Source organism: Microcebus murinus, chromosome 13, assembly GCF_040939455.1.
Source record: "Microcebus murinus isolate Inina chromosome 13, M.murinus_Inina_mat1.0, whole genome shotgun sequence".
NCBI lineage: Eukaryota > Metazoa > Chordata > Mammalia > Primates > Cheirogaleidae > Microcebus > Microcebus murinus.
In genome coordinates, this window is record NC_134116.1 from 74,023,560 (window position 1) to 74,051,280 (window position 27,721).

Below are 27,721 nucleotides of genomic sequence, written 5' to 3' on the forward strand. Positions count from 1 at the left end.
GGTCAGCCTGAGCAAGAGCGAGATCCAGTCTCTAATAAAAATAGAAAGAAATTAATTGGCCAACTAAAAATACATAGCAAAAATTAGCTGGGCGTGGTGGCACATGCCTGTAGTCCCAGCTACCGGGGAGGCTGAGGCAGGAGGATCGCTTGACCCCAGGAATTTGAGGTTGCTGTGAGCTAGGCTGACGCCACAGTGCCAGGGCAACAGAGTGAGACTCTGTCTCAAAACAAAACAAAAACCTAGTGTTGTTGAGGCTCCAGGGAAGCCAATCATACAATCATTTAAAACATCAAATATTCACATCCTTTGACCAACCAATTCCAACCTAGAAAATAAAACTTGGATCTGTGCAAAATTTCATAAACAGGATAACTGCTGCTGTGCAATTAACAATAGCCAAATAATATAAATCATCTCAGAATCTAAAAAGATTAGTACAATTGTTATCCATACCATGTAGTAAAATTATTCAGAGTTGTCAAAAACTATGATAGAAAAATTCTCATTAAACAAAAACAGATCATAGAAATAGGTACAAGAGGATCTCACTTTTATTTAAAGTCTATATGCATAAATATGAAAATGTTTGCAATAGTTACCACTAAGATTAAAATGGATGATCAAAAGTCTTGGTGTTTTCCTACCTTTTCTCAGCTTCTCTTTACAATAAATTGTACTACTTTTGCAAACAGGAAAAAAAACAAGGTTTAGGAGTAAATTTGGCAAATAAATTACAAAGTACTGAGACCCTGGTAAAGTATTTTACCCCAAGACCACTGACTGCCACCATTAGACCTCAGTAACTACTGTTACCTCAAATCACTACAGCAGTAGTGCTGTTTGGGTATTCAAACTTTAAATAAAGCCTGAGAGGAAGAACATATATTGATAAGCTCAGCACTTCTAATTGCTATAGTAACCACTCTACTCAATCTCAGCTCTACAACTTACGAGCTGTGCATTCCTTCTTATCTGTAAAATGTGGTAAAAAGTATCTCACTCATAGGAATGTTGAGGTTTACATGAATGAACACATGTCTCATATATATAACAGAACCCAACATGCAGCAAGCCTTATAAGCACTGGTTATTATACTCTCCCAATACAGGACTGTTAAATGATGTCACTTTGGTTATAGAAATGTCTTGGGGAGAAGTATGCTATTCATGATAGTGATAACATGTAAACATTTTGCACATCATTGTGAAAATAGATTACTTTTTCCTATTAAAGATCATTTATTGATCACTTAACATTACTCAAACTAAGTTCTATTAATAAGGTTTCCTGCCATCCTTTGTAAGGAGAGACAAAGGACACAAGTGGTACGGGGAAGTTCACATTCCACAGCACTTTATGTAAGAAACAGGCTTGGGACCTCACGTAAGACCACACAACCCTAAGGAAACCCTCAGGCATTCATATACCATATGCAACAACTTAATATAAACTCTTGAACATAACCAAAATTTCAAATCTAGCAATTTAATGAACCCAACTGTACAACTGCCAGAAACGAGATAACACTTTTCATCTTTTAAAAACATTTTGAAATCCCCATTCTCTTACAAATACAAAATGAAACCCACAGGAGAACACATTCCTGATTATTTTAATTTGTAAAACAAATTACATGCTTCATGGGCACAACCAAAGGCAAAACCTTCAGTTGCTTACATTTTGTTCACGGCTATTAACACTAGGCCAGTGTATAAACATTACCTGAAAACAGTTTTTCTAAGAGTAATAATAAATATTAAAGAGTTATTTAATAAGCATTCAACAATTCTCAAACAGATATTCATCAAAATGAGGTAAGTCTAACGTGTCATTTGCTAAAGAATTTAATCCTGAGGTGGAAAAAAACTCATCAAAAATATCAGTCTTCATGGGACTCTCCAAGTTTAATGTTCTAACACAGGCATTGTTTGTTAGGGAGTCTGGCTGAACTTCACATGCAGTTTTCTTACTCGGGCTACAGTAATTACGGTCCTGTCCCAGATATGTGTTCTGTGAAATATTTAGTTCACCAGGTACTGGAGCTGGTATATGGTTATCTCCCATTTCCAAATACCTAAAGTCAGCTTCCCCATTTTCTGAGAGCTCTGTTGAAACAACAGATGTAGGAGACAATAATTCTGCTAAAATTTCTTCATGAGTTTGACTATTGTACGGGGAAACGCCAGAAACAGTGGTGCATCCAGACTTCTTATCTGCAAGGTCAATTTGATACTGCAGCTCATTTAACAAGTCTTCTATCGACTCACAATCATTTGGAGACCCACCTTGGGGTACATGTTCTAAATTTTCACTTGGAAGTTTTCCACTTTGGGAGGAAGACGTGAGAGCAGCTAATTTCCTCTTTTTTGCCTTTAGTTTTTTAAGAAGTTTTAGGCGAAGTTTATGAATCTGACTTTCAACTGAGTCTCCATGGTTTGCTGAAGAAACATCATTTTCATTTCCATGAGAACTGTGGTCGAGTTGAGCTCCGTGTGAGGCACTGTCACCCTTCTTCACATCTTCGGAAGCAGTGCTGGCACTCACGCGTGGGTGAGCGGCCGCCGTGCCACCCGACGACGGAGGACTTGGTGGAGGCTCACTCGCTGGAGGTGGCTTACTTGAACCCCTATGAGCTTTCCTGGATACCCGGCTAGACTTCTGCTTTATTCCTTTGGTTTTAAAGCCACCAAAATTATTCGCCCCTTTAACTGAAGGTTGCAAATCAGTTATAGTGTTTCTACTATGAGCTGAAACACAAGGCGGCATGAAAGAAGCACCCCTGCTTAATAAGCCTTTAACCCAACTTCCCACAAATGGTTTCTTCTCATTTTCTTTCACAGACTGCTTCTGTAAGGACTTAGCTGTCATGTTTTGAGAGTCTGCTACAGTTTCTTTTTTCTTCAAATTAGGTACCTGAGATATAACTTGTTCTGGTTTTAATTTCTCAGTTTTTGGTGTAAGGAATTGTTTTAACTGAGCGTCCTTCTCCATTTCTACAGACTTCACTCCCTGTATAAGGCCAGCGGCGTCAGCATTATTCACAGGTTTAGTACTTTCAGTATCTTCTACATTCAGCTGTAAGGATTGCACGTTGGTATTTACAACTTGAGATGGAAAGTTCAGATCCACTAATGGGTCTTGGGTAAGATTCTCTTTACATGGGGCTGATACTGAAGAAGGCATTAATGATTCTTGTGACTGAGAAGTATTTGTTTTAACAATTCCTGTATTTTCTGCCACAGGTTTACTTGCTAACAGGAAAGCTTCAGAGTTAAGCTGAAAAACCGGGGCAGTTTGCTGGATAGTGTCTTCAAGTGTCAAGGGTAAAATAGTATTGTCAACCAAATCTTTTGGACTTGAAAGTGAATGATCTCCAAGAGCTACAGCTTTGTCCTGTGGAGGAACATGAGGAGCGACTGGCGTATTTGCAGGGTGAGCCACCGGGGCTGTTTCAGCTGAGGCAGCATCAGCCACAGAACACGAAGCTGGAGATACTGGTTTCTCATTATCAAAAGAATGTTGATCACTAGTCTCTTCAAGCGAGAGGCAAGCACCTTCTTTATCCGTCTCTTGAGACGTTTTTCTTTCCCAAATAACAATATGTATCTCTGAAGCAGGAACTTCAAAGTTCTCATACCTTTCAGAACATGGGCCTTTTAAGTCATCACATTCCAGCCAACTTCCTAGGGATGGGAAAGAAAGTGAAAGAGGTTAGACATTCAAAAACCACCATCCTAGGTTCTTCTGGCCTCTTTAACTACTACATCACTGAATCCACCAAAGGAGAACACTAATACATGGCCTTGTCCTGGCCGGGCGCGGTGGTTCACGCCTGTAATCCTAGCACTTTGGGAGGCCAAGGCAGGAGGATTGCTTGAGCTCAGGAGTTCGAGACCTGACTGAGCAAGAGTGATACCCCGTCTCTACTATCTATAAATAGAAAGAAATTAGCCAAACAACTAAAAATAGAAAAAATTAGCCGGGCATGGTGGTCCATGCCTGTAGTCCCAACTACTCGGAGGCTGAGGCAGAAGGATTGCTTCAGCCCAGGAGTTTGAGGTTGCTGTGAGCTAGGCTGACGCCATGGCACTCTAGCCCAGGCAACAGAGTGAGACTCTGTCTCCAAAAAAAAAAAAAAAAAAAAAAAAAAACAAACAAACAAAAAAAACATAGCCTTGTCCTGTCACCATCCTTCTCTCCCAAATGCTGAAGTCCTTATTTGGATAACAAAAGTTATGAACTAGAATATATTCAGAAATTTGAAAAACCAAGGCAGTTTTCTGGATAGTTCATACTCTTTCCTATAATACCCACAGAAATCAAGGCAGTATATTTAACTTTTGGGATTTAGAATATAGTATCACCTGATTGATCCAACAACATCAGAAAACAGAGTAAGCTGCTCCATATATCAAGATAAATGAAGCTTGATACCTCAAGGACCAACATTTGTTTTAATTCTTGTTTTATCTCTCAGCTTCTGTTTTTGTATTTTTCAAGTGGGAGTGAGGTAATGGTTGTCAAAGGAAAAATTTATGGACTAAGAGTAATCTATGGTATCAAATACTTAAGTATTAAAACATGAACTGTGAAGAGTCCATTATTTACAGCAGTGTGGTCACTGGTAGTTATTTTTGCCCACATAATTTCAGTGCTGTAGTAGGAATGGGAGTCACTATGCAGTGGACTAAGTTGTGAATTAAGAGTAAGAAGGTATCTTGTTTAAATCATTCCTTTTTTAAAAAAAGACAGCCATTAGGATGGCTATTCTCAAAAGAACCAGAAAACACTACGTTGGCGAGGATGTGGAGAAACTGGAACCCTTGTGCATTGCTGGTAGAAATGTAAAATGGCACAGCTACTATGGAAACAGTCTGGCAGTTCCTCCAAAAGTTAAACACAGAATTCTATATAAGACCCAGCAATTCCACTTGTAGGTGTATTCCAAAAAGAACTGAAAACAGGGACTCAAACACATATTTGTCCACCAATGTTCGTAACAGCATTATTCACAATAGCTAAAAGAGCAGCCCAAATGTCCATTAACAGATGAATGGATAATACATACAATGAAATATTATTCAGTCCTAAAAAGGAATGAAATTCTGCTACATGCTATACCATGGGTGAACTCTGAAAATATGCTAAGTGAAATATGCCAGACACAATAGGACAAATAGTGTATGATCACTTATATGAGGGATCTAGAATAGGCAGACTCATAAAGACAGAAAGTAGAATAGTGTTACCAGGGTTTGTGGGGGAGAGTGGAAAGTTATTGTTTAATGAGTAGAGTTTCTGTTGGGATGATGAAAAAGTTCTAGAATTGGACGGTGGTGGTTTTGCAGAACATTGTGAATGTATTCAAGGCCAATGTTACTAACAAGGCCAACACTTAAAAATGTTAAAATGGTAAATTTTATATATTTTACCACAATAAAAAATACAAATGGCTGAGAAGTAAAGGAAGGTGGCTAGGTGCTGATAGATGGTATGGGGCTAAGGGAAGATATATTTGTTTATATTTTACTTATCACCATGTGATAATTTGGGAAAATCTAACCACAGGCCTCTATATGAGTAATAGCTTTTTAAAGAATCAACAATTATCTGTGCTTTTATTACTGACTTTTCAAAAAAATCCATACTTCTACTATATCTGTATATCTCTGGAACAGAAATAGATTTTTTTTTTTTTTGAGACAGACTCTTACCCTGTTGCCCTGGCTAGAGTGCTGTGGCGTCAGCCTAGCTCACAGCAATCTCAAACTCCTGGGCTCAAGTGATCCTCCTGCCTCAGCCTCCTGAGTAGCTGGAATTACAGGCATGTACCACCATGCCTGGCTAAGTTTTTCTATATATTTTTAGTTAGCCAATTAATTTCTTTCTATTTTTAGTAGAGACTGGGTCTCGCTCTTGCTCAGGCTGGTCTCGAACTACTGACTTTGAGTGATCCACCCGCCTCGGCCTCCCAGAGTGCTACGATTACAGGCGTGAGCTACCGCGTCCGGCCAACATAGTGTTCTTTAATGTTATAAAATTATGTTGAGAAACAATTTTAAATATTAAAAATGTACTAAGTTTCCCTTTTCCTTATACATATACATCTATCCTTTTTGAAAAAAGATTTCTAAAAGTACACACAAAAAATCCTTAATTCACATAAATGTGACATAGCTATCATATTCATTTTTTAATGCGGAGAAAGACATCATCTTAATATTATGAGGAAAAAAGAGGATTGTGCCACAGATTTCAACGGTTTCCTATAAGGAACTAATCTTGAGGAATAGGGAAGGTCAAAAAAGAAGAAATGCTTTTCCTCAGCTGCTGCTTCAAGCCAATTTACTTGCTAAACAGACTGGCCAACTTTAAGGTTTCATTAGTGACTGATAACTAACAGCAAAGGTCTAAGATCAAACATTTTTAAAAAATTCCCCAAGGGGAAAAACTAAAAACGAGATTAAAATATTTATTAAAATAGCTGATAGAAACAAATTAGAGCACAAGTCACATAACAGAAGCATGAATTCTGTTAAGTTCCAAAAAAGAAAACAATGTACTCAGAAATCTGCTAATCCTCCCCACATACATACGAACAAAACAAAACCACTAAGTATGGGGTTTATGTGGCACACCCTTTTCAACTATCTCAATCTACCTTCATTCTACACTTATTAACACTTTGAGAATATTGTTTGCCTATGTGGTTTCCCTACCATGTGAGCATATTAGAATCACATCACAATCATGTGAAGAGCTTTTAAAATAATACTGATATTTGGGCCAATCCCCAAGATTTTTTTAATAAGCTAACCAAATGATTCTTATATGCTGTCAGGGTTGGAAACCATGTTGCACTTGAAATGAATCTGCAACAGAAATTAAAGTAAGTTGGCTTATGTTATTGAGAACTACTTCCGCTTAAATTCTGAAACAAGGTAAAGCTTTAAGGTAATAATTACATTTCTAATCAAGTTTTAGTTTACAAAGCACTTTTATAATACAGTTTGTGTCACGCATCCAAACCACCTCCAGGAGGAAAATATCAGATATATAAAGTGTCCTAACAATAGAAAATGGTTATATCAAGTGAGCCTTACCGATGACCTGACATAACATCTTAAGGGGATTCAGTTACCTTATCTAAGACAAAATGAACATTGTGAGGAAAACAAACTCAATTTCAGATATTCTGTTTCACAATAACAGAAGGGCTACATAGTCTAATGTTTAATAGTCTTAGAAACAGATGTTTAAAAACTAAAAGCAAAAATGCTAAGCGGGGAAAAAGCAAACTGTAAATAAATAGTATATAATCTCATCCTATCTCTAAAAAAGAAATTTGCACATGCACACATACATACCCATAATAAATGATATAAGGAAAAGGAAAAATGAAGCATACTAGAACCGCCAAAGTTTTAAGAGGAGGAAAACTAAAGGCAAAGGCAAAGATAGAAAAAGAGCCAAGGCAGTTTGTCATTAAAAAAGAAAAAAAAAAAAAACCACTTTAGTTTCCATGCCTATTATCATAGAAGAAAACTTTTAAACACTTACCATCAGCATCTAAACTCCATGTTATAAAATGATTATTTGCTTGGTACTGAATTACAGAAGTTATTTGATAAAGACAGCCTTCAAAATGAAATGCGTAGCGCTGCAGGTCATTCTGCGGTAAGCCTTCTACGAAGTGCAACATGAATAAGGGAGACACTCTGTGGGGAGGAAGGCAAGAGAAGTCAAACAGATTCGACACCATGTGTCTTGTGATTTAAAAGATGGTCTGAAGCAAAAAAGTCACATATAACACTTTCAAGACTAACTGCACTAATTTTTCTTGGGCAACTCCAGATGCGTGCCTTAATTAGAAATGGGGAACTCACTCTAAGACGCATGTAACACCAAACCCTTTTCAGAATGGTATCCCTGCCAGTTGGAAGCCATCAAGTAATAAGGCTCTAACACAGACCATTAAACAAAAATCGCTTTGGAAGCGGCAATGTTGCTTTGGCTTAAAGACGATCTCATGGTAGCTACTTTGTAGAATCCAAGGAAAAAAATCCAGACCTTTTAGAATTTTCTTTGGCACCAAGCGCTCAAATTAATTGCTTGTGTTAGGTGGAGTAGGTAACATGTAAAATAAAGCAACAAACCTAAGATATTCAAATAAATATTAATTTGGCCTATTTCTCAATTATATCAGGAAGTTGAGAGGTCTATCAAATTAAAATTGCTACTTAGAAAATGTTTAATTTGTACTTAAGTAGAGAAAAAAATACAACATGCTGGTCAATTTACTAGAAATTAGGGGGGCATGGGCAATATAAGTAACCTTAACACTTGTACCCCCATAATACGCTAAAATAAAAAAAAAATTTACTAGAAACTTGAAGACATCCATAATATCAAAAATACATCTAATCATTACAGCAACACAGTCTTAAATAGCTAAATTGAACAATGCTCTCAGGATTTAAGAAAAATGTTGAATACCCCTTTTCCCAATATTTAAACAGCTGTCAAAACTTACTTTATCAAAATTTATTCAGCTGAAATGAACTTGAATCAATGTCCAAAATGCATTCAGACCGACAAGGGATAATCTATAAATTACTCCTTGTCAATCATTTTGTTACAGAATAATCAAGTCCTCAAAATATAAGTATCTATAAACAGAAGGTCCTACAAACTGTCTATAACACTAAACTCTCCCATTAAAAAAAAAAAATCATACCTATACCAAGGAATCTAAGATGTCACTGATTGTAAAATAAGCCACCATGGAAATATACTGCCAATTAAAAACTATACCATGCCATCAATTCCTAGATATATTCCCATTTCAGATATGTTAAAATGTGAAGTGTACATCTTTGAATCAGTGATCCACAGTAAAACTTGAGATGTATTCTCACAGCTGAATTTGCAGGTTTTGGTTCCTGCCTGACTCTTTAATTACTAATATTTAGTTCCATTGGTCTCATATAATACCTTTCAAGGTATCTTCTGAAGCTAGTTACGACAACAATCTCTTTTTGATCCCTAGACTACCAAATTTCACTAGTTACAATGTTTTAAGATATACATTAATGATAAAATAATGCACATAAAACATTTTTATGCTTTGTGTATGTCCCAAACCTTCTATTCTTTTGCAAGTTAATAAAACTAAAAACCACCAAAACCAAAACCCACACACACTTGGCGTACTTCCTTGGATGTAGTATACTCAAACTCTAGGTTCAGGGTCCTCAAACTTTTTAAACAGGGGGCCAGGTCACTGTCTCTCAGACCATTGGAGAGTGCGGCGCACATTCCACACATGCGCACTGTGGGCCCCGGACCAGTTGGCTGCTAAGCAGGCCAGACAGCAGCAGCAAAAACACCCGGCAGGCCAGATAAATGTCCTTGGCGGGCCGCATGTGGCCCGCGGGGCCTGTAGTTTGAGGACCCCTGCTAGTTGAATACAAGTGAAGTCCCTTAGATAACAAGAAATGACTTGTCAGAAACCTCCAAAGCCTACTTTGCGATCTACGTAGGGTAGAAATTTGATTCTTATCCAGCAAAAAAAGGGCCAACAACAATCAAAGCAATTATTTAAATTTATAAACATCCTCTTAATATTACACTAGCTTCTATTACCCAGAACTTGATAGTGAAATGATGCAGAACAGAATCACTATTTAGAGTTTTACTATCATTTCACCCCCACATGGAGGCAAAACTCTCGGAAAGTCCTCCATACTACTCTCTATAACTATGAAACTTTATAAGTTGCAAATGCCAATATATTTCAATTTTTCCCCTGCTATTTTAACATTTCTGAGGTTAGGGTGCACCTTATTGTTGATGGCAGTTAAATAGGAGCATTTCTTTCTTAATGGTACATTTAAAAAACAGTACCAGGCTGGGCCTGGGTGCAAGGAGTGGAGTGAGCACCTGCCTGCTCTTCCACCCCCCACTCCCCTGTGGGGCTACTGGCAACGGGGGCAAGGGGAAAGAGTGATAAAGCTGGGTGGGCTCTCGGCACACCTGTGAGGAGGCTGTTTATTGTTTATGTGCGTTTGGAGTTTATCCCCAGGTTAAGACTGGGATTCCTAGAACCTGGGTGTGTGTGCTGGGTGGGGGCCAAGATAGTAATTACCTCCTTACACCATAAGCCATCCCTAACCCAGAGCCTAAGTTACCAGAAGTGGCCCTCAGAACCCAGGGGCAGTTGAATTTAATAAGACAGTGCCAGACCCACTTGCCAGACATCACTTGCTCAGAAGTAAGACATTTCCACTCTTTTCTCAGCCTTGCTAGTTATTTTGGAGAGTTCAAGGTAGAAAAGGGGCGTTAAGGGAGCTGGAAGGCCCCCTATTACTGCTGATTTTTAGAGTTTTTAGAGGGAAATGAGGGTGGTTAACTCAGGAAAGTAGGATGGTCAGAGTGAACAGAAGGAGGAGTCCACATTCTGGGTCAGTAGGGTGGTGCTTTTCAAGGAAGAAAAGGTTAAAAAATAAGCTTATGGCATTCAGGAAATCATGGGAGGCACAGGGAGGGTGGAGTGGGGCAGAGTCTCCCAGCAGGAAAGCAGGTCAGGAGAGAAAGAAAAAGATACAACTTATAAACAATGGCATCTTGGAGTCAATCAAATAATATGCTTCCCCCCTTTTCTTGTTCATTTTCTTTTTTTTTCTGAGACAGAGTCTCACTTTGTTGCCCAGGCTAGAGTGAGTGCTGTGGCATCAGCCTAGCTCACAGCATCCTCAAATTCCTGGGCTCAAGCAATCCTACTGCCTCAGCCTTCCAAGTAGCTGGGACTACAGGCATGCGCCACCATGCCCGGCTAATTTTTTCTATATATATCAGTTGGCCAATTAATTTCTTCCTATTAATGGTAGAGACGGGGTCTTGCTCTTGCTCAGGCTGGTTTCGAACTCCTGAGCTCGAGCAATCCGCCCGCCTCAGCCTCCCAGAGTGCTAGGATTACAGGCATTAGCCACCGAGCCCGGCCTCATTTTCCTTTTTGGTTCCCCTAGACTCTGGTGTCCCCTAGAAGTCACAGTACTCTGCTCCCCACAATTCCAGCTCATCTCATTTCCAGCCTCTTAGGTGAGGGTAGAACTTTACCCCTAGGTTTTATTCTCAGGCCTCTTCCTACCCATAATGCTTGGAGTGTCAGTCAAAGATGATGCTCAGAGGGGAGGAGAGCAAATTAGTGTCTGTTTCAACCATAAGAAAATGGGATGGAACAAATTAACAGAACTGAAACCAAGAGTGAACAAGAGATTTCCAGCTAAGACCCATTTGCACTCACCTAACTTGGGGTTAAACTCCTATTATAAAGATCTACCCTCAGAAAAAGAAAAGAAAAGAAAATAGAAAAGAGAGAAAGCAAGCACCAGGTATTGTGCTAACTCCTGATACTGCAGAGAACAGTCCCTGTCCCACAAAGGGCAGCCACAGTCTTGTGCTAATAATCTGGAGTACAAGTTTTTGATTTTCATCCCATCTAATGTAATAAATCTTATTTTAGAAAATGCAAATTTAACAACATGCATATATATGTACGTCTGAACTGTAATAATGTATGCTTTAGGCAGAAAAAGTTCCACAAATGTAATTTTAAAATCATATTACATTTTAGATCGTATCATTGAATTATTTCAGACTATGATGAAAAATGAAAAATATGAACAAAATTAGCTATAATTCAAATCATTAGCATTAGTTCACATTATATATAACAAGAAAATGCATCTCTAGAAAAATTCAACGATAAGATCTACAAACCGTTCTTTGGAGGTAGTTCAAGGATCTTATAAATACATAATAAAGCATTTTTTGTCAAACAATGAAGATTTAAATCAAGAAACAAAATTCTAACTATTTTATATATCAGTATTTAATCCAAAATTTCATAGGCAATTTCACGTTTTTAAAAAAAGGCCTCAAAATCACTGTATTAGACACTTTAATAAGCTCTATAAGCACAAAACAGAAATGTATTTACCTTCCTACCACTCCCCCATCCTTTACAAATAGTTATTTAATAAATTATTGCTGGCCAAACACAGTGGCTCACACCTATAATCCCAGCACTTTGGGACATGGAGGTGGGAGGATCACTTGAGGCCAGGATTCGAGATCCCATGCAACATAGTGAGACCCCCGTCTCTACAAAAAAAAAAAAAAATTAGCCAGGTGTGGTGGTGCACACCTGTTGTCTGAGCTACTTGAAAAGCTGAAGCAAGAGGATGGCTTGAAGCCTAGGAGTTTGAGGCTGCAGTGAGCTATGATTACGTCACTGCACTCCAGCCTGTGCCACAGAGTGAGAGCCTGTCTATTTTAAAAAAAAGTCATTGTTAGAGGTTTAAATAAATAAGCTTTTCATATGCCAGCCCAGGATAATATACAACCAGACTCCTAAAGGAGACTGTGACAGCAATCTTTCAAGAGTTTGTGAAGTACAATTAAATATGATTCTCAGTTCTTGGTGCTCCATGTTACCAGGCTCCAAATATAATTCCTAAACAACTTAAAGAAAGGCAGCAAGGTATCATTTACCTGAATTATCAATGAACTCTTTTTCTAATGAGGAGACATTAAGAGATGTGGATTATCTGAGACAAGGTGTCTAGGAAACTTTATTAGTTTTTGGAATGTTGTATGATTTAATTACACATGATATCATGATGGACCTAATTACTTTTAACTTATCCCTGAAAACTGTGTTAAATTTGTTCTTAAATTCCATTAGACACCAATGAATCAAGTTATAAACATTTCAAAGTAAAAAGCCACAAAGGACTTATATAAAGATCTTGTCATTTAAAATTTAAGTGAAATTTCACACACCAGTTTAATTTACTTTTGAAGAATACATGAAATGTCCAAATTATAAATTCCACTTATAAATTGGCCCACTGGAACTCAAAACACATCTTCCACCGAAAAACTGTTTTACCTAATGGATACATTTCCAGATTAGAGCATGAATCTTTAATTTAAGTAAAGCAATATACTTGTATAATTAAAAAGTATATGTTGCAATACAACCAATTAACAGACAAAACAAAATAACATTTGAGTCTATCTTCAGTACTGGGGCTTGGGGAAAAGTGAGTATAAACAGCTGGATGAAATCATATACACCAAGAAGCCACAGGCAGGTGCATGGTCCAGGACAGGATGGCAGATCCCCATGCCCTGCTGTCCCTCCTCCTGAAATCATCAAGGCCAGGGCGTGAAGAGTACCCTCAACACTCTGATCTCAAAACTGGGCAGCCCAGACAGATTACAGACTTCTGGTTCAAGATCCTCCTCTTCCTTCATGCTTTGCCCTTCTGCTCAAATGCTATCAAATGAAGAGTGAAGGAAAAGAAGGTTCTAGTCCAAAAGGACAAAGAAAGAGAAATGAGACCTGAGCAACTAGAAGTCAATAATTATTCAGAAGACGGAAAGCCAAGAGAAGGGGCACCTCCACAGCAGGATGGCTGAGGTGAAGGCACAGTGCTGCAGACTGGGCGTGCTGTGAGCAGGAAGAGCTCATCTATCCCATGGAACCCCTGAAAGACTTGATATTTATGAGCAATAGATGCTGTGGGATGTGGGGGTGAGGCCCTGGGCTAAAAACTGGGACAGTGACTAAAGCATATATATAATAAAGAACACCTTTACGCAGCAGGCCCAGACAGGTACCAGCATAGACTAGAAGCCTGGAGCAAAGGAATAAAAGGTAACGGAAGGAGGTTTCTAGAAAAAAAAAGGGGAGAGGGAAAAGATTTGAAAACTGTGAAGCACTTGAGTATTGAATATTTATTAATAAGTGTTTAAAGCATTTGGAAAAAACTCACAGGCAAATAATAATAATAAAGTGAAAACCCAAGGCAAATAATAATTCCAGGAAAAATAAAGAATTATAAAAGAAATGAAACATAACCACATATGCTACTTGGCTGGAGAGGGAATAATATATGTATATTAATAACAATGCAAACACTGAGTACTGACTTAACCAAATATGCAATCACATTGGAAAAATGGAGACAGGCTAACAGGGATGGGGCCTGGGTGTTGGTGTAAGAACCCTAGCGCTCAACCACCATGAAAGGACAACAGGCTGCATAATGGCAAAATAAGTACTGCATTTTCAAATGTCAAAGTAAATACTACCTTAATTTTAAAGTTTAAAGTAGATGCCTGGGGCTTGAGGAGGCCTTTTTTCTTCCCCCCTTTTAAGCCTTTTGGCACTGTAACATTAACTGAGAATTTATTACTTCAATGAGATTATACCTTTAGGAAAGATTCTGAGAGGTTTCTGGCACATTCATAGGCACCAGAGGTTAATGTCACTGGTTCTTTATCACATCAAATTAAACCTCAAAACATTTCAGTAGAGTTAGACTGAAAGCAAACGTTAAAGAGGATGTGTATACATGTGAGTGCATTAACAAGAGACAAACTGCCCAAGATACAGCTGACCCGTGGGTTTAAAGAGATGCGGCTTCTGGTAACACTTGAGAAAGTAATTCTGACCAACTTCCCCACTAAGGACAAACAGAAAAGCTGGCAAAATATAATGAAAACACATCTGCTCAAGGGCAGCAGAAAGTTTACATGAAGAATTAGCAGGCCGAGATCAGAGAGAGGATGGAAATTCAGACAGACAAGCCTATTGCTCATTTTTGTATTATCTTAGTTCTTGAAATTTAGATTAAGAAAATCCCAGAATTCTAGTGACTTGGCAGAGGACAGAAAAATTTTACTCTTAAAGGGAGAAAAAAAGGCAAAAAGAAGGGAAAACACCAGGAAAGTGGAGCTAGACAAGCAGCCTAAGTCAGCGCTTTCGTGGTATTTCACCCAGGACAGTGGGCTTATCAGCCAGAGTCCCTGAAACAGAGAGACAGCAGGCCATTCACAAATAGATGTTAATTCAAATTTCTCAAAGCTAGGCTATAGTCATCATTTTCAATTCTACACATTAAAAAAATGTAAATTCACCTTCATTTTGTTCTAAAAATTATAAGGCAAACTGAACTCACTTTTCTAATACCATTTTTCTTATTTGTGATTTATTGTTGCAACTGTTACATGGACCAAAATGGGCAGCATTAAGTGGGTGCCACTCAGGGATGACATTTGTAAAGGTGACCAGACTCTTCGTACACCTATAAAAAAAAAACCAAAGACACAACAAAATCATTTATGTTAAATGTATTCACATTAATTTAAACCAATGTCTAAAATAAAAGGTATTCCCCCTTCAACTGTTTACTCATACATTCTTATTTCCCCAAATCATATATTAATATAAAAATGTTCCTCCAACTCTAGTAAAGAAGCTTTCTGTGAAGACTCCCCACATTAATAACCAATAGTTTTTCAGCTATGAGATGCAGCAAGAAACTGTTGAAGGCGGGGTTTCTCAACAATTCTGCACTAGATAATTCTTTGTCGCAAGGCACTGTCTTGTGCACTGTAGGATGTTTAGCATCATCCCTGGCCTTTACTCACCAGATGCCAGTAACAGCCCCCAGTTGCAGCAACCAATGTCTCTAGACATTGCCAAATGTCCTGTCAGGGCCGAAATAGCCCCTAGTTAAGAACTAATGCTCTACAGTTACCAAATTTATTAAGAGCTCCCCCCTTACTCAAATAACTCAATCTGGTGAGCCATTATTGACAACCAAAAATGAAATGGGGTGTTTTCAAATATATAATGAAGAACATATATTAATACAACTTAATTTCCTTGATACTTAAAATAATTACAGCATCAGTTGTGAAAGAATTATGTTTTCACAGGTAAAGCAAGTTCTAAATTTGTCCAGTAGTCTATTTGATATGAATAGCCATCTAAAAAGATGATCTTTAAAGATGTACACTGAACCTCAACTACATCCACTTTAATAGAAACATTTTTTAATTAGAAGAGCAGTCACATATTACCAGAGACAAAGCTTCATTTCTAAACAATAACCATATTAACAAATCCTACGTGAGATAATCACTGGCTGTTAAAAATGGATCAGTTCTCAGTGAAGTTAACATTTTAAAAGCAAAGCAACATAAAAGTATCAACAAATGCATTAACTACATTTCTGCTAAATTCTCAAAGATAACTGTTTAGTAAAGGCTTCTATATTCTAGTTTATAAAAGGGAGTTTATCTCAGCAAATAAGCGTTAATGCTCCACATGACATCTAACATTTCTTCTGAGCACTCACTTTGTGCACAGCAAGACATGGTGCTAGGCACTCATTTCCCAAACAACTCTAAGAGGTAGGTGCTATTCTTAACCCCATTTGACAGATGAGGAAACCGAAATACAGAGCGGGGCATACATCAGATGATAAACGACAGACTTGAGATGCGAATCCAGGGAGGCTGCCTCCAAAGACCGTGTTTTTTTTAACTGCCTCTAGGATATACTTCCTAAATCAAGCAGAAGCCCGTAAACAGGCACTAGCACAAAAACAAATGAATTTGTGGAATAATCTTCTTTTAGGTTAAGTTGAAATAAGTTTTAAGTTATAACATATTAAAACATATTTAATGAAATGCCATTTCATTTTAGCTTTTCCTCTATAACTACATTCATTTTTAGAACAAAGGAAGATTTTAAAAAAATAAAAACAAAAACATAAAAGCAAACCAAAGTGGCTTCTTTCCCTCAAGCTCTCACAGCTTTTTCTATACTCCTCTAAAATGCACTTATCCTCTTGTATTCAAAGATAACGTAAAGCAGCCAAAAGATCAAATTAATTTCTAAGTCACTGGCCTATGTTCATGTATTCTCTAACTAGTTTGAATTTGGCCAGGAAAAAGACTATTTCCAATGCCTAAATGAGTTTCTGGCACATATAACACCTCAATGAAAAACTGCCAAACTACTAAGATGTATGTGGATTCTAGAAAAGCTATAATTAAGCTGATTTTAACCATCAAGCTTATTTATATTATTTAAAATCCCAGGTAATGATTAGGGAGTATAGCACAGTTAGCAAAAGTCTTAGAGACCAGGAAAGTGTAACTCCTGACTGCCACTCACTAGTGTGTCACCTTGGGTATCCAACTCTTTCAAGCTTCAGTGTTCACATGTGTCAAATGAGGATGCCAAGATCTTCCCCAATGAGTGAGAAGAAAATCAGATAATTTATAAAAATCAACGACAGAAGACCTGGAAACAGATATTTGTTCTCATACTCACTTGCAAGTTTTAGGTTTAAGTAAAATGTTAATTCTCATCCTGTTCTAAGAGTTTTAACTGATAAAAAAATAAATACTTTGTTGCCTACATTCCCTGGAGCATTCTCCCAGACTGAACTCTCTCTGATTGTTCCCTAAATATCTAAAAAGAATCTCAGATTTAGACAATGAATAGCTAAGTGATATTTTCCTCTCACGTTTTTATTTAATAACTTTGGACTCCAAGCTTTCTAACTTACTAGTGAGTTAAAGAAAAGAGGAAAAGATTTATGTCTATTGTAATAATTTAAATAAATGACCAACAGAGCCAGTTGGTAACCTTTTTAACTGCCAGCCAACAACTTCCTCAGGTACGGACAAAGTGAGGATATCATGTCTGATGAAAACTTCCCCTCCCTGACTCTTCTTCTAAAACCCAATTCCTCTCCTTACATGGTGGGTACAGGTTAAATATCTCTTATCCGAAATGCTTGAGACCAGAAGTATTTCAATTTTTTTCAGGTTTTTGAATACCTGCATGTATGAGATATCCTAGAGATGGGAACCAAGTCTAAACACAGAATTCATTTGTTTCATATACACCTTATACACACAGCCTGAAAGTAACATGTACATCAATCACAGCCTCCCTAATCCTCACCAAGTGACATGAGAAAAGGAGAAAGGATGGCTGAGACAACTGACACGCAGGAGGATTCTGGTGGTGGCTGGTCTTCATGGAACTAAGGAAGAGAACATGGAAGTTTACATTACCTCTGAGAACGGCTGCCAGACTCTAGGTGCCTAAAAACAGTTCCTATGATGCTAAAAACCTAAAATATACAAATAAAAACCCTAGTTTCTAATAGAGGAGTAAACAAAACACACAGTTGCAGGGAATTCTGAGAGGTACTCTTACTCAGCAGCAAATCCAGAGGGGGAGGAGGGTGCTATTCTCATTTGTCTCCACTTTCCGCTAAAGAAATTTTAAAGAAAACTCCTACAAGCAATGTCTCAAACCATGAGGTTTTGACCCTTCCAGTTTAAGAAAGCAAGCTATTATAGTTTCTTGTGCTCAAATTTGTTCTTTTAACCTCAGTGGTGAAGAAACTTCAGGATGTGTAGGAAATTTGGTCAAAGGAAGAAGAAACCTGGGAGAGAGCAGTGCTACAGGTGAAGCAAGTTTTACTCAAATTACATTACTTACAGTCATTTTCAATAGAATGAATTAATTTTAAAAAACAAAAAAACTAACCTGGTTTGATACTGGTGTCCACACTGTGAACATTCAAAGTCCCAAGAAAAAGAATATAGGAAGAGCTTTTCAATGTGAGGTTCTATCTTTAAGAGCAGGGGAAATGCAAACACAGGGCTTTCCATATCACCTTCAAAAAGAAAAGGAAAAATTATTGTTCATAATTAATAGCTGCAAAAAGTAAACCAAAATTAGCTATTGTCTTTTCTCACTATATTTACAGTATGAATATATATGAAGACAGTATTTCAGAGTAAGTCATTCACAGTTGGATGGCAGGGGGTTAAAACATTTTTCTAAAAATGTCCAGCACAAAAATTTAATTATCACCTCAGTTTCTTTCATTTTTCTTGGAAGACATTTATGAAAACCTCTTAAGACGAAAACCAAAAAAGACCCAAACTGGTTTCTCAGATCTTTCTAGCTTTTCTCAGGAAGAAAAAAACCTTAAAACTATAATAAATAGCCTTAGAGTACATTAAAACAAAAATTTTGTAAATGGTTTGCTATAGATACTAAAAAAAATACTGTAGAACAATATCAGAATTGGACAGAATCATTAAAACACCACTCCTATTCCAATCCTCTTGTTCTGCCTTTGGAGAGGACATAATGTTAGGTAGGGATCAAATCTGTAGGTGGTGGGTATAGGCCAGGAGGGTGGTTTGTAGGGGCGGATAAGGAGGGAACCAATCAGGGGAAAGGACTGTAGGAAAACACAGAACACCTAGCAATCATTTGGTACTATGCCATACCTGCTATAAGCCCGCCCCCAGACCAGGCCAGTAAAAGGAAACCACCTGGGAGTCCTCAGTGTCTTTCTGACCCGTTCCTCTGTGAGAAACATGTTTTCACTTTAGGTAGTAGCTTCCTTCTTTACTTTCACTTTGTATAGTTTCTTTCTTTTCTGTAATTAACTGTTTGTGTGGGATTGCTTTGTATTTGTGATCATTGCATCATCGGCTCAATTGGGTACCAGTACTCACTTTTGACACTGGGAACCGAGGACCAGGGAACACTGAGATAGACCTAACAATGACACACGGGTTAAACGACAGGCCTCAAATCTATGCATTCTTCATCTACCACTCTTCTCAACCTTTCAGCTAATCCTTTCTTTTAGCAATTCAACAACTTTAAGACTAGAGAAGACCTGAATTTTGTTGCCATTAAAACAAAAACTGAACGGTCAATACTGGCTTCCAGCTTTGAGATCAGCAAGTAAGTTAAATAGGATTTAAATTCTTCTTACAATCATTCTCTAATTGGCTTCTCTCCTTCCAATCCTCAGACAAGCTTAGATGCTGACTGATTTGGTCCCAGAGAGAATGAGTCCTATCCCCTCATTCCCCTGGTCAGAGCTTCACTTTCATGGTTCAGTTCTCCCACTAGCCTGGAACTACAATTGCCTGGAACATGGCCAGCAACGGTCACCTTGGCAGGACCACAAGGCAGACAACAGGTATTACTGGCCAAGCATATTGTATTTTAATAGACTATTAAAATAATTAAGGCTATTTTAATAGTCACCTTTGTGGTATAGTCCCGCTGCTATTTTTGTTCAAAAACATTAAATCAAATGTTTTTTAGAAATAGAAATACTAATCTAGAAATAAAAACACAAACACTGTACACATAAAATCTAGTAATAGCACAAGTTTGTAATTAGCCTTTAAATGCTCACTCTATTGTAACTAAATGTTAATTGAAAAAACAGCAAACAATTTACATCTCATCATGACAACATAAAATCTTCAAGTCTAAAATACATTAAGGTTCTCAGTCAATCAATATCATGAAAAAGCTAAAACACACTGTTAAATACATTAAATGATTACAGACCATTACAGGTAATTTTATATAAATTGGTCTGGTCTTTTCCTTTGATTACAAATTCTATGAATACAAAGTATAAAGCATTTTACTAAAGAACATATAATACCAATCCCTAATTTCAATTTTGATAACTTCCTGTCTAGATTATTTACATGGTCTCTTAGCCTCTAGAATCTCAACCCCAACTCCCCACTACCAATCTGATTTGCATACTTCCCTAAAATACCTTCACTTGCCATGATGCAAACCTTTCAGTGATGTTTTGCTATCTAGATATTCAAGTTCCCATTTTTTTTTTATTAGGTTGTCTTTTTTTGACTGATGTATAAGAAGAGTTCTTTATAGGTATACTGGATATTATTACTTTGTTCTATCTTTGCCCAAAGGTTTTACACTTTAGTGTAATCGTATCTATCAATCTTTTCTTTAAGAAAATTTCCCCCATTCTAAAGTGATAAAAATATTTACCTATATTTTCTGCCAGTGTTTTACAACTCTGCTTTTCACAGTTAGGTCTTAAACATGCTTAAGTTTCCTTCTGAACATGGTATGAAGTAAGGATGCAATATTCCTCCTGTATCAGGAACCCACTGTCCCAGCACCACTTACTGACAGCCCTCTTTCCCCTCTTTTCTGCACAACTACCTCCGTTAAACTATGAAGTAACCAAGGGGAGGCTTCCAGATGGAGACTAGATAGAGACCAGACAGACTCTATCTGTCCATCCTCACACCAGCACACAATTCTCAAAGAGTAAACCGTCTTCAGACTTACATAAATAAGTAGAAACTTCAAGGAAAAGAAAATACCAAACTGAAGATAGTAGTTATCTTTGTGGGGAGATAAGGAAGAATTGGGGAAGAAAGGGGCTTCTGTTGTATTCATAATGTTTTATGTCTTAAACTGCAGGGAGGGAGAGCAAAGGGGATAGTTTACAATGTGTTTTTTAAAAATAATCAAATGATAAAGAAGCTGAACTTAACAGTTTAATCAACATTCTGGGTCAGTACAGATTCTACATTTGTCTTTAGTACTTTAAAATACATGTTAATATTCAGAATGACAACACACAGATGGTAAAATTTTAAAGTGCTCTCTGAGGCAAAGATTAGATTAGTAAGAACTTCGGCTCTAACACAGCACCTATCACTGTTTAATGGGTAGCACAAACAAGAACCCTACTGTACGCAAAGAGTTGTATGCTTGCTTAATTGTTACGATTACACAAAATAATAATTTAAAAATTCCTTCTTTGTTACATAGAAAACCAGACCCAAGGAGGGGGTGGAGCAAAATACGAAACTTTGTTCCAAATATAATTCTCAGGGATAAGAACGGTGCTGATTCAGACTGGAGAAGAAACCATTTTTTAATTCAACTGGGAACTGCAGCAGGGACCCTGAGCAAAACATCTTAGGTTACTCTGGGAGGGAAATGATACCTGTCAATGCAACATGGAAGCCCCTCACGCTGTACTCTAGGGATCTTATGGAACAGGCTCCTCTGAAATGATTATGCACCCAACATATCAGTGGTTGGAGTTGAGGAAAGGGTTGACTACAAAGGAGCATGGTGAAGATATTTAGGATGATACAGCTTTCCCATACCTTGATTACAGTGGTGGTTACACAACTATATACATTTAAAGAAGGGTTTTACTGCATGTAAATTATACTCTGATAAAAAGAAAATTCATTCCAGCTGAGATGCTACCTGATGACAAATTAGAATAGCTCTTTAGACCTAAAGGAGGCAATGCCAGAGGATTTGGAATATGGAAAATCAGATTATAAGAACAGAGTAAATTATATATGCAAGACTCCATGAAAAATGAAGTAAATGTACATTGAAAGCTGAAGTAAACGTACATTACATATCAATAAAAAAATGTGGGGAAAAAAAGTAAAAAACTAAGGGGTCTACAAAGAAGTAGGTCAAAAGCCATCTAACATGTACCAAAGACACTGCTTCCAGATATGGTATCTGGGTCTAATGACATAAATGCCATCTGTTGAAAGAAAAACTAGAAGACACTGATACTTAATATGCGTAATTACTACTAGGGAGTGTATATATTCTGCTACTATAATATTAATAGAAGAGTTACAAGGATAAAAAGGAAATAAAACAAAAAGACAACCCTCTCAAAAAAAACAAATCACCAGTAGCCCCTTTATGTAATATTAAAAAAATTTAGAAAGAGCTGGATAGAGTTTCTAGCTTCCTTGCTCCACTCTGCTCCCACAGGCCAAATACCAATGCAGAGGACAAAGCAGGTCTCACCCTTATGCCTCTTTTAAAGGTAAGAAAGCCTTCCAAAAAGTCATCAGTATATTTCTCCTAATATCCCACTGGCCAAAACTATACCACATGTTCATTCCTAAACCAATCACTACTAGAAGTAAAATTACTATGACTGGTTTAGGTCACAGATTCTCAAACCTGCAACATACAAGAATCATGTAGCGGTTTCTAAAACTTATTGATTACCTGAGCCCTCTCCCTGAGATTCTGATTTAATTGACCTGGTATCAGCCCTTAGCACTGGCATTTACTTTTAAATTCCCGAGGTGCTTTTTAATGCATAGCAAAGGATGAAAATGTGGAAAGTACTGGAGAAGGAACCAATGATGTACTTCCTATGTATTCTGGTTCTGAGAACTGCACCCACTCTCAAGAGGCAGAACACCAGCCTGCATATTTATATGGAGTATCTCTGCCCAATGATGATTTAGTCACTGGTTCCACATCAAACTACCCAGATTCTCTCTCCCAAGAATATAATCATCCAAACAATACCTATCCTTATGATGTACATATTTCTATATGGTAGATGAGCAATACAGTTAAGTTACACCAATTACTTACCTAATGCGCACCTAAGCTGAGGCTGAAGTCTAACAAAAATTTTATCTCTGACTTCATTCAGAGAGGTGTCTATCTCCGCATATATTTCTGAAGCAAGTTTTTGACCATCTCCATCTAAAAAATATATACATTATAAATTCCTCATCAATGCACATCTTTCCATAGAAAACTGAGACATTAATAAGACCAAAAGTTTATCAGAGTCAAAACGTTTTACAAAGAGGCAAAAAGCAAAACACAGAACTTCCTTAATTATTCCTCCTCTGTGGTATCTTGTATCTTAATATTTATTATCAGCACAAAAGCATTAGTACCTACTGCCTGGGTAAAATCTCAGTGAAAGCCTTTTTCATCCAATAATCACAGGCCCTAGTATTAATAAAATAGCTAACCTTTCAGATATTGTACATCTCTGGAACAGCCGAAGCTATCTCTTTATGTGCTATGATTACTTATGCTAGAAACAGCATCGTTTATTCTACTTTGTGTAACTTCTACTGAACTTAGCTAGGCTATAAGAACAGATAAATTTATAAGGAATCTTAATGAAATTATGATTCTTTCCCAAACTATTTGGTATTTTTCCCTCCTATGTCTTTTCTGACGGATATGGGTGGTCTTCAGTGGCATCATAGTGTTTATGTCATTCCATATCCTGCTTTGTCCACATATATTTGCTTCATTAAAAACTCTGCAGGCTATTACACTGTGTCTGAAACAGCATTATTAATCACTCCCCCATTGCTAGACATTTGTTTCTTTTTTTCACTATTATAAATACCACTGTTATAAACATCTTTGGGCAAATATCTGCCCATGCTTTTGATCACTTTAGAGTAGAAGTCCTCAAAATGGAATTATCATGACAAGAAACTATCCAACATTAATAAGAAAATTATTTTGAATAAAAGCCTCCGTATCATCTGACTCTAGTCACTCTTAAGCCATAAATGGATCTTTTCACTCAAATCTCTTATAAATAAATAATTCATACAGCCTGATCACATGCTGCTTATATATTTCACTAATGAAAATATGTGTATCCTCCTGTAATATGAAATAGGCATTAACCAGAATTTTGTTAACCATGGCAAAAAAGAAAATTTACAGTGCAAAGGAGTGCAGCTCAAATATAATTAACAACCAGCTTATAAAAACTATAACTAGTTTTTACAGGTCACACCTGTAACCCTAGCACTCTGGGAGGCAGAGGTAGGAGGATCATTGAGCTCGAGACCAGCCTGAGCAACAGTGAGACCCTGTCTCTACTAAAAAAATAGAAAGAAATAAATTAGCAGGACAACTAAAAATATATAGAAAAAAATTAGCTAGGCATGGTGGTGCACGCCTGTAGTCCCAGCTACCTGGAAGGCTGAGGCAGGAGGATTGCCTTGAGCCCAGGAGTTTGAGGTTGCTGTGAGCTAGGCTTATATCACGGCACTCTAGCCAGGGTAACAGAGTGAGACTGTTTCCAAAAAAAAAAACTACAATTATTGTGTAAAAAGATAAAAATATAAAATTAAAATTAATTTCAACATTGAATTGTTGTTGTTCTGCAACAATAAACTGAACAACTATCACCTACTCAACATTGGGGTTCCTGTAATTATAGAAAACAGAGAGAAAACTCAAAGGCGAAAATGTCTGAGAAATCAATTTTTAAAATTGCACAAGTTGCAAATGAGTAACACATTTAAAAAAATTCAGTTTCAACAGAACTCAATTGAAACAAAATATTTCTTACCTAACAAAATTATTTTAAACATTTATGCCGTAAGGTAACTGGTTAGAATGCCTGGAAATTTTCTTCTACATAATGAAAACAGAATTATATGTTGGTAAAACCCTTTTGAAAAGCCCTTCAGCAAGACCCTAAATATTCATATTTTAATATCCCTCCTAGGATATTAATCAACAATGGATTTAAAAGATATATGGATATTTGCCTGGTGTTAATTCATAATAGCAAACTTGGTCAGCAGCCTGAATGGTCAACAATGGGGGAGCAACGTGCAGGATCCATATAAAAGACTGCATGACCAAAGTCATGCTTTCTAGTACATTAAAGAAAGCTTGGTATGATGATGTCATGTCTGTCAAAAAAATATATGCACAAGATCAGAAAAGAAAATATACCAAGATACTTCCACCAAATATGTTGAATAAAGGTAAGGATTCTTAACAAGTTAGCAAGACTTAAAAAGTTGCCATAATTAAAATAGTGTAGATGCAGGGATAGAAAAAGTGTCCAAGAGAACAAAATTGAGAGTTAAGGAATAGTGGCACACACATATGGAATGTTAATGTGACAAAGGTGGCATGACAGATCAATTGAGGAAAAAAAAGTAGAGCTGTTTAATAGACTGGCTATGCAAATGGGGAAAAAAAGGATCCTTACCTCACACCATACATAAATATTAACTCCAGCTGAATTAAAAATTTCAAAGTCAAAGCAAAACTTTATCCATTTTTCAGTGAAAATACAGATAAATGACTTTTTGATCTTGGGAAAAGGAAAGATTTTTTTTTTTTTTTTTTTGAGACAGAGTCTCGCTTGTTGCCCAGGCTATAGTGAGTGCCGTGGCGTCAGCCTAGCTCATAGCAACCTCAAACTCCTGGACTCAAGTAATCCTTCTGCCTCAGCCTCCCGAGTAGCTGGGACTACAGGCATGTGCCACCATGCCCGGCTAATATATATATATATATATACATATATATATATATATTAGTTGGCCAATTAATTTCTTTCTATTTATAGTAGAGACGGGGTCTCGCTCTTGCTCAGGCTGGTTTCGAACTCCTGACCTTGAGCAATCCGCCCGCCTCGGCCTCCCAGAGTGCTAGGATTACAGGCGTGAGCCACCGCGCCCGGCCAGGAAAGATTTCTTTTAAAAGCCACAAACATTACTAGTTCCAAAAGGAAAGCTAAATACTTCATTATAAATTAAGACAACTTTTAAAAAGTAAAAACATAAGCCACAAATTGGGAGAAGATTCAGCAACATTTATCTGACATAAAAATAGCAAAAATGATGTACAAAAACTCATATAAATCAATAAGAACATGACAATCAACAGAACAAACAGGGATAAGACACAAAGAATCACTTCCTAGAAGAGAGAACAAATATGATCAACATAAACATGAAGAGCCAACAAATTCTCTAAAATCTGGGAAAGGCAAATCAAGATCACAGATCATTTTACCCCACTTAATTTAAGCAAAAATCTCACAAGTATGAAAATAATCAAGAAACAATATACAGATCCAGAAGATGTCTTACACACTGTTAACAGGAGTATTAACTGGTACAACCACTTTAGAAGACAACTGCCATCATCTTCTAAATGTGGACTCAGACATGATTTGGCAATTCCATTCATATGGTATACACTGAAGGGAAATGCTTGTACCATGACCCAGGAGGAGCCCTGCCCAAGAATGGTCATAGCAGTAGGATTCATTATGGCAAAAAATAACCCAATTGACCACTGACAGGTGGATGAATAAACAAACTGGTATTATTTACCAAATGGAAATATTATGGAGCAATAAAAATCAATGAAGTACGAGCAGCTTCAAAGATAAATCTTTACAAAAATAAAAACAAAGGTCCCAGAAGACATGCTGCATGACATCCTTCTTATAAAGGTCAAAAGAAACTAAATGAGGCACACTACAGTAGTCCTTCATCTGCGGTTTTACTTTCTGTGGTTTCAGTTACCCTCAAGTCAACCACAGTCTGAAAATATTAAATGGAACATTCTAGAAATAAACAATTCTTAAGTTTTAAATTTCATGCCATTCTGAGTACTATAATAAAATCATACACCTTCCTGCTCTGTTCCATCCATTAAGTGAATCCTCCCTTTGTCCAGAGTATCCATGCTGTCTACACTCCCCGCCCATGAGTCACTTAGCAGCCTTCTAGATTATCAGATTGACCATGAAGGTATTGCAGTACTTGTGTTCAAGTCATTATTTGACTTAATAATGGCCTCAAGGTGCAATAGTAGTGATGCTGGTAATTCAGATATGCCAAAGAGAAGTCGTAAAGTGCTTCCTTTAAGTGAAAAAGTGAAAGTTCTTGACTTAATAAGGAAAGAAAAAAAATCACATGCTGATGTTACTAAGGTCTACAGTAAGAACGAATCTCTTTTCTATAAAATTGTGAAGAAGGAAAAAGAATTGATGCTAGTTTTGCTGTCGCATCTCCAACTGCAAAAGTTACAGCCACAATGCATGGTAAGTGCTTAGTTAATACAGAAAAGGTATTAAATTTGTGGTTGGAAGACATAAACAGAAACATGTTCCAATTGATGGCAAGGAGTTGAGCCAGATTAATCTTAACTAAACTTGATCGTTAAGTATGCATATACAGGAGAAAACAGTATATATTAGGTTCAGTACTATTTGTCCCTCCTTATCTGTGGGGATTACCTTCCAAGATCGCCAGTGAATGCTTGAAACTTCAGGTAGTACTGAACCCTTTACATACTATATTTTTACCTATACATACATAACTATAATCGGGTTTAATTTATAAATTAGGCACAACTATTGTGATGAGAGATTTTGG

General features: G+C 37.1%; 1 protein-coding gene across 2 annotated transcripts in view; it reads right to left on the reverse strand.

The window, feature by feature from the left end:
* Window positions 1-536: 536 nt before the first annotated feature.
* The window catches only part of USPL1 (ubiquitin specific peptidase like 1), a 40,579-nt gene continuing 13,394 nt past the window's right edge, over window positions 537-27,721 (reverse strand). For both annotated transcript variants that reach the window (XM_012746522.3, XM_012746519.3), the window contains 5 exons: window positions 23,142-23,255; window positions 18,438-18,567; window positions 15,037-15,162; window positions 7,565-7,722; window positions 537-3,687 (listed from right to left, as the gene is read on the reverse strand). In XM_012746522.3, coding sequence (XP_012601976.2) covers window positions 1,784-3,687; window positions 7,565-7,722; window positions 15,037-15,162; window positions 18,438-18,567; window positions 23,142-23,255 — 2,432 coding nt within the window. In that variant the 3' untranslated portion in view covers window positions 537-1,783. The remainder of the gene's footprint in view (window positions 3,688-7,564; window positions 7,723-15,036; window positions 15,163-18,437; window positions 18,568-23,141; window positions 23,256-27,721) is intronic.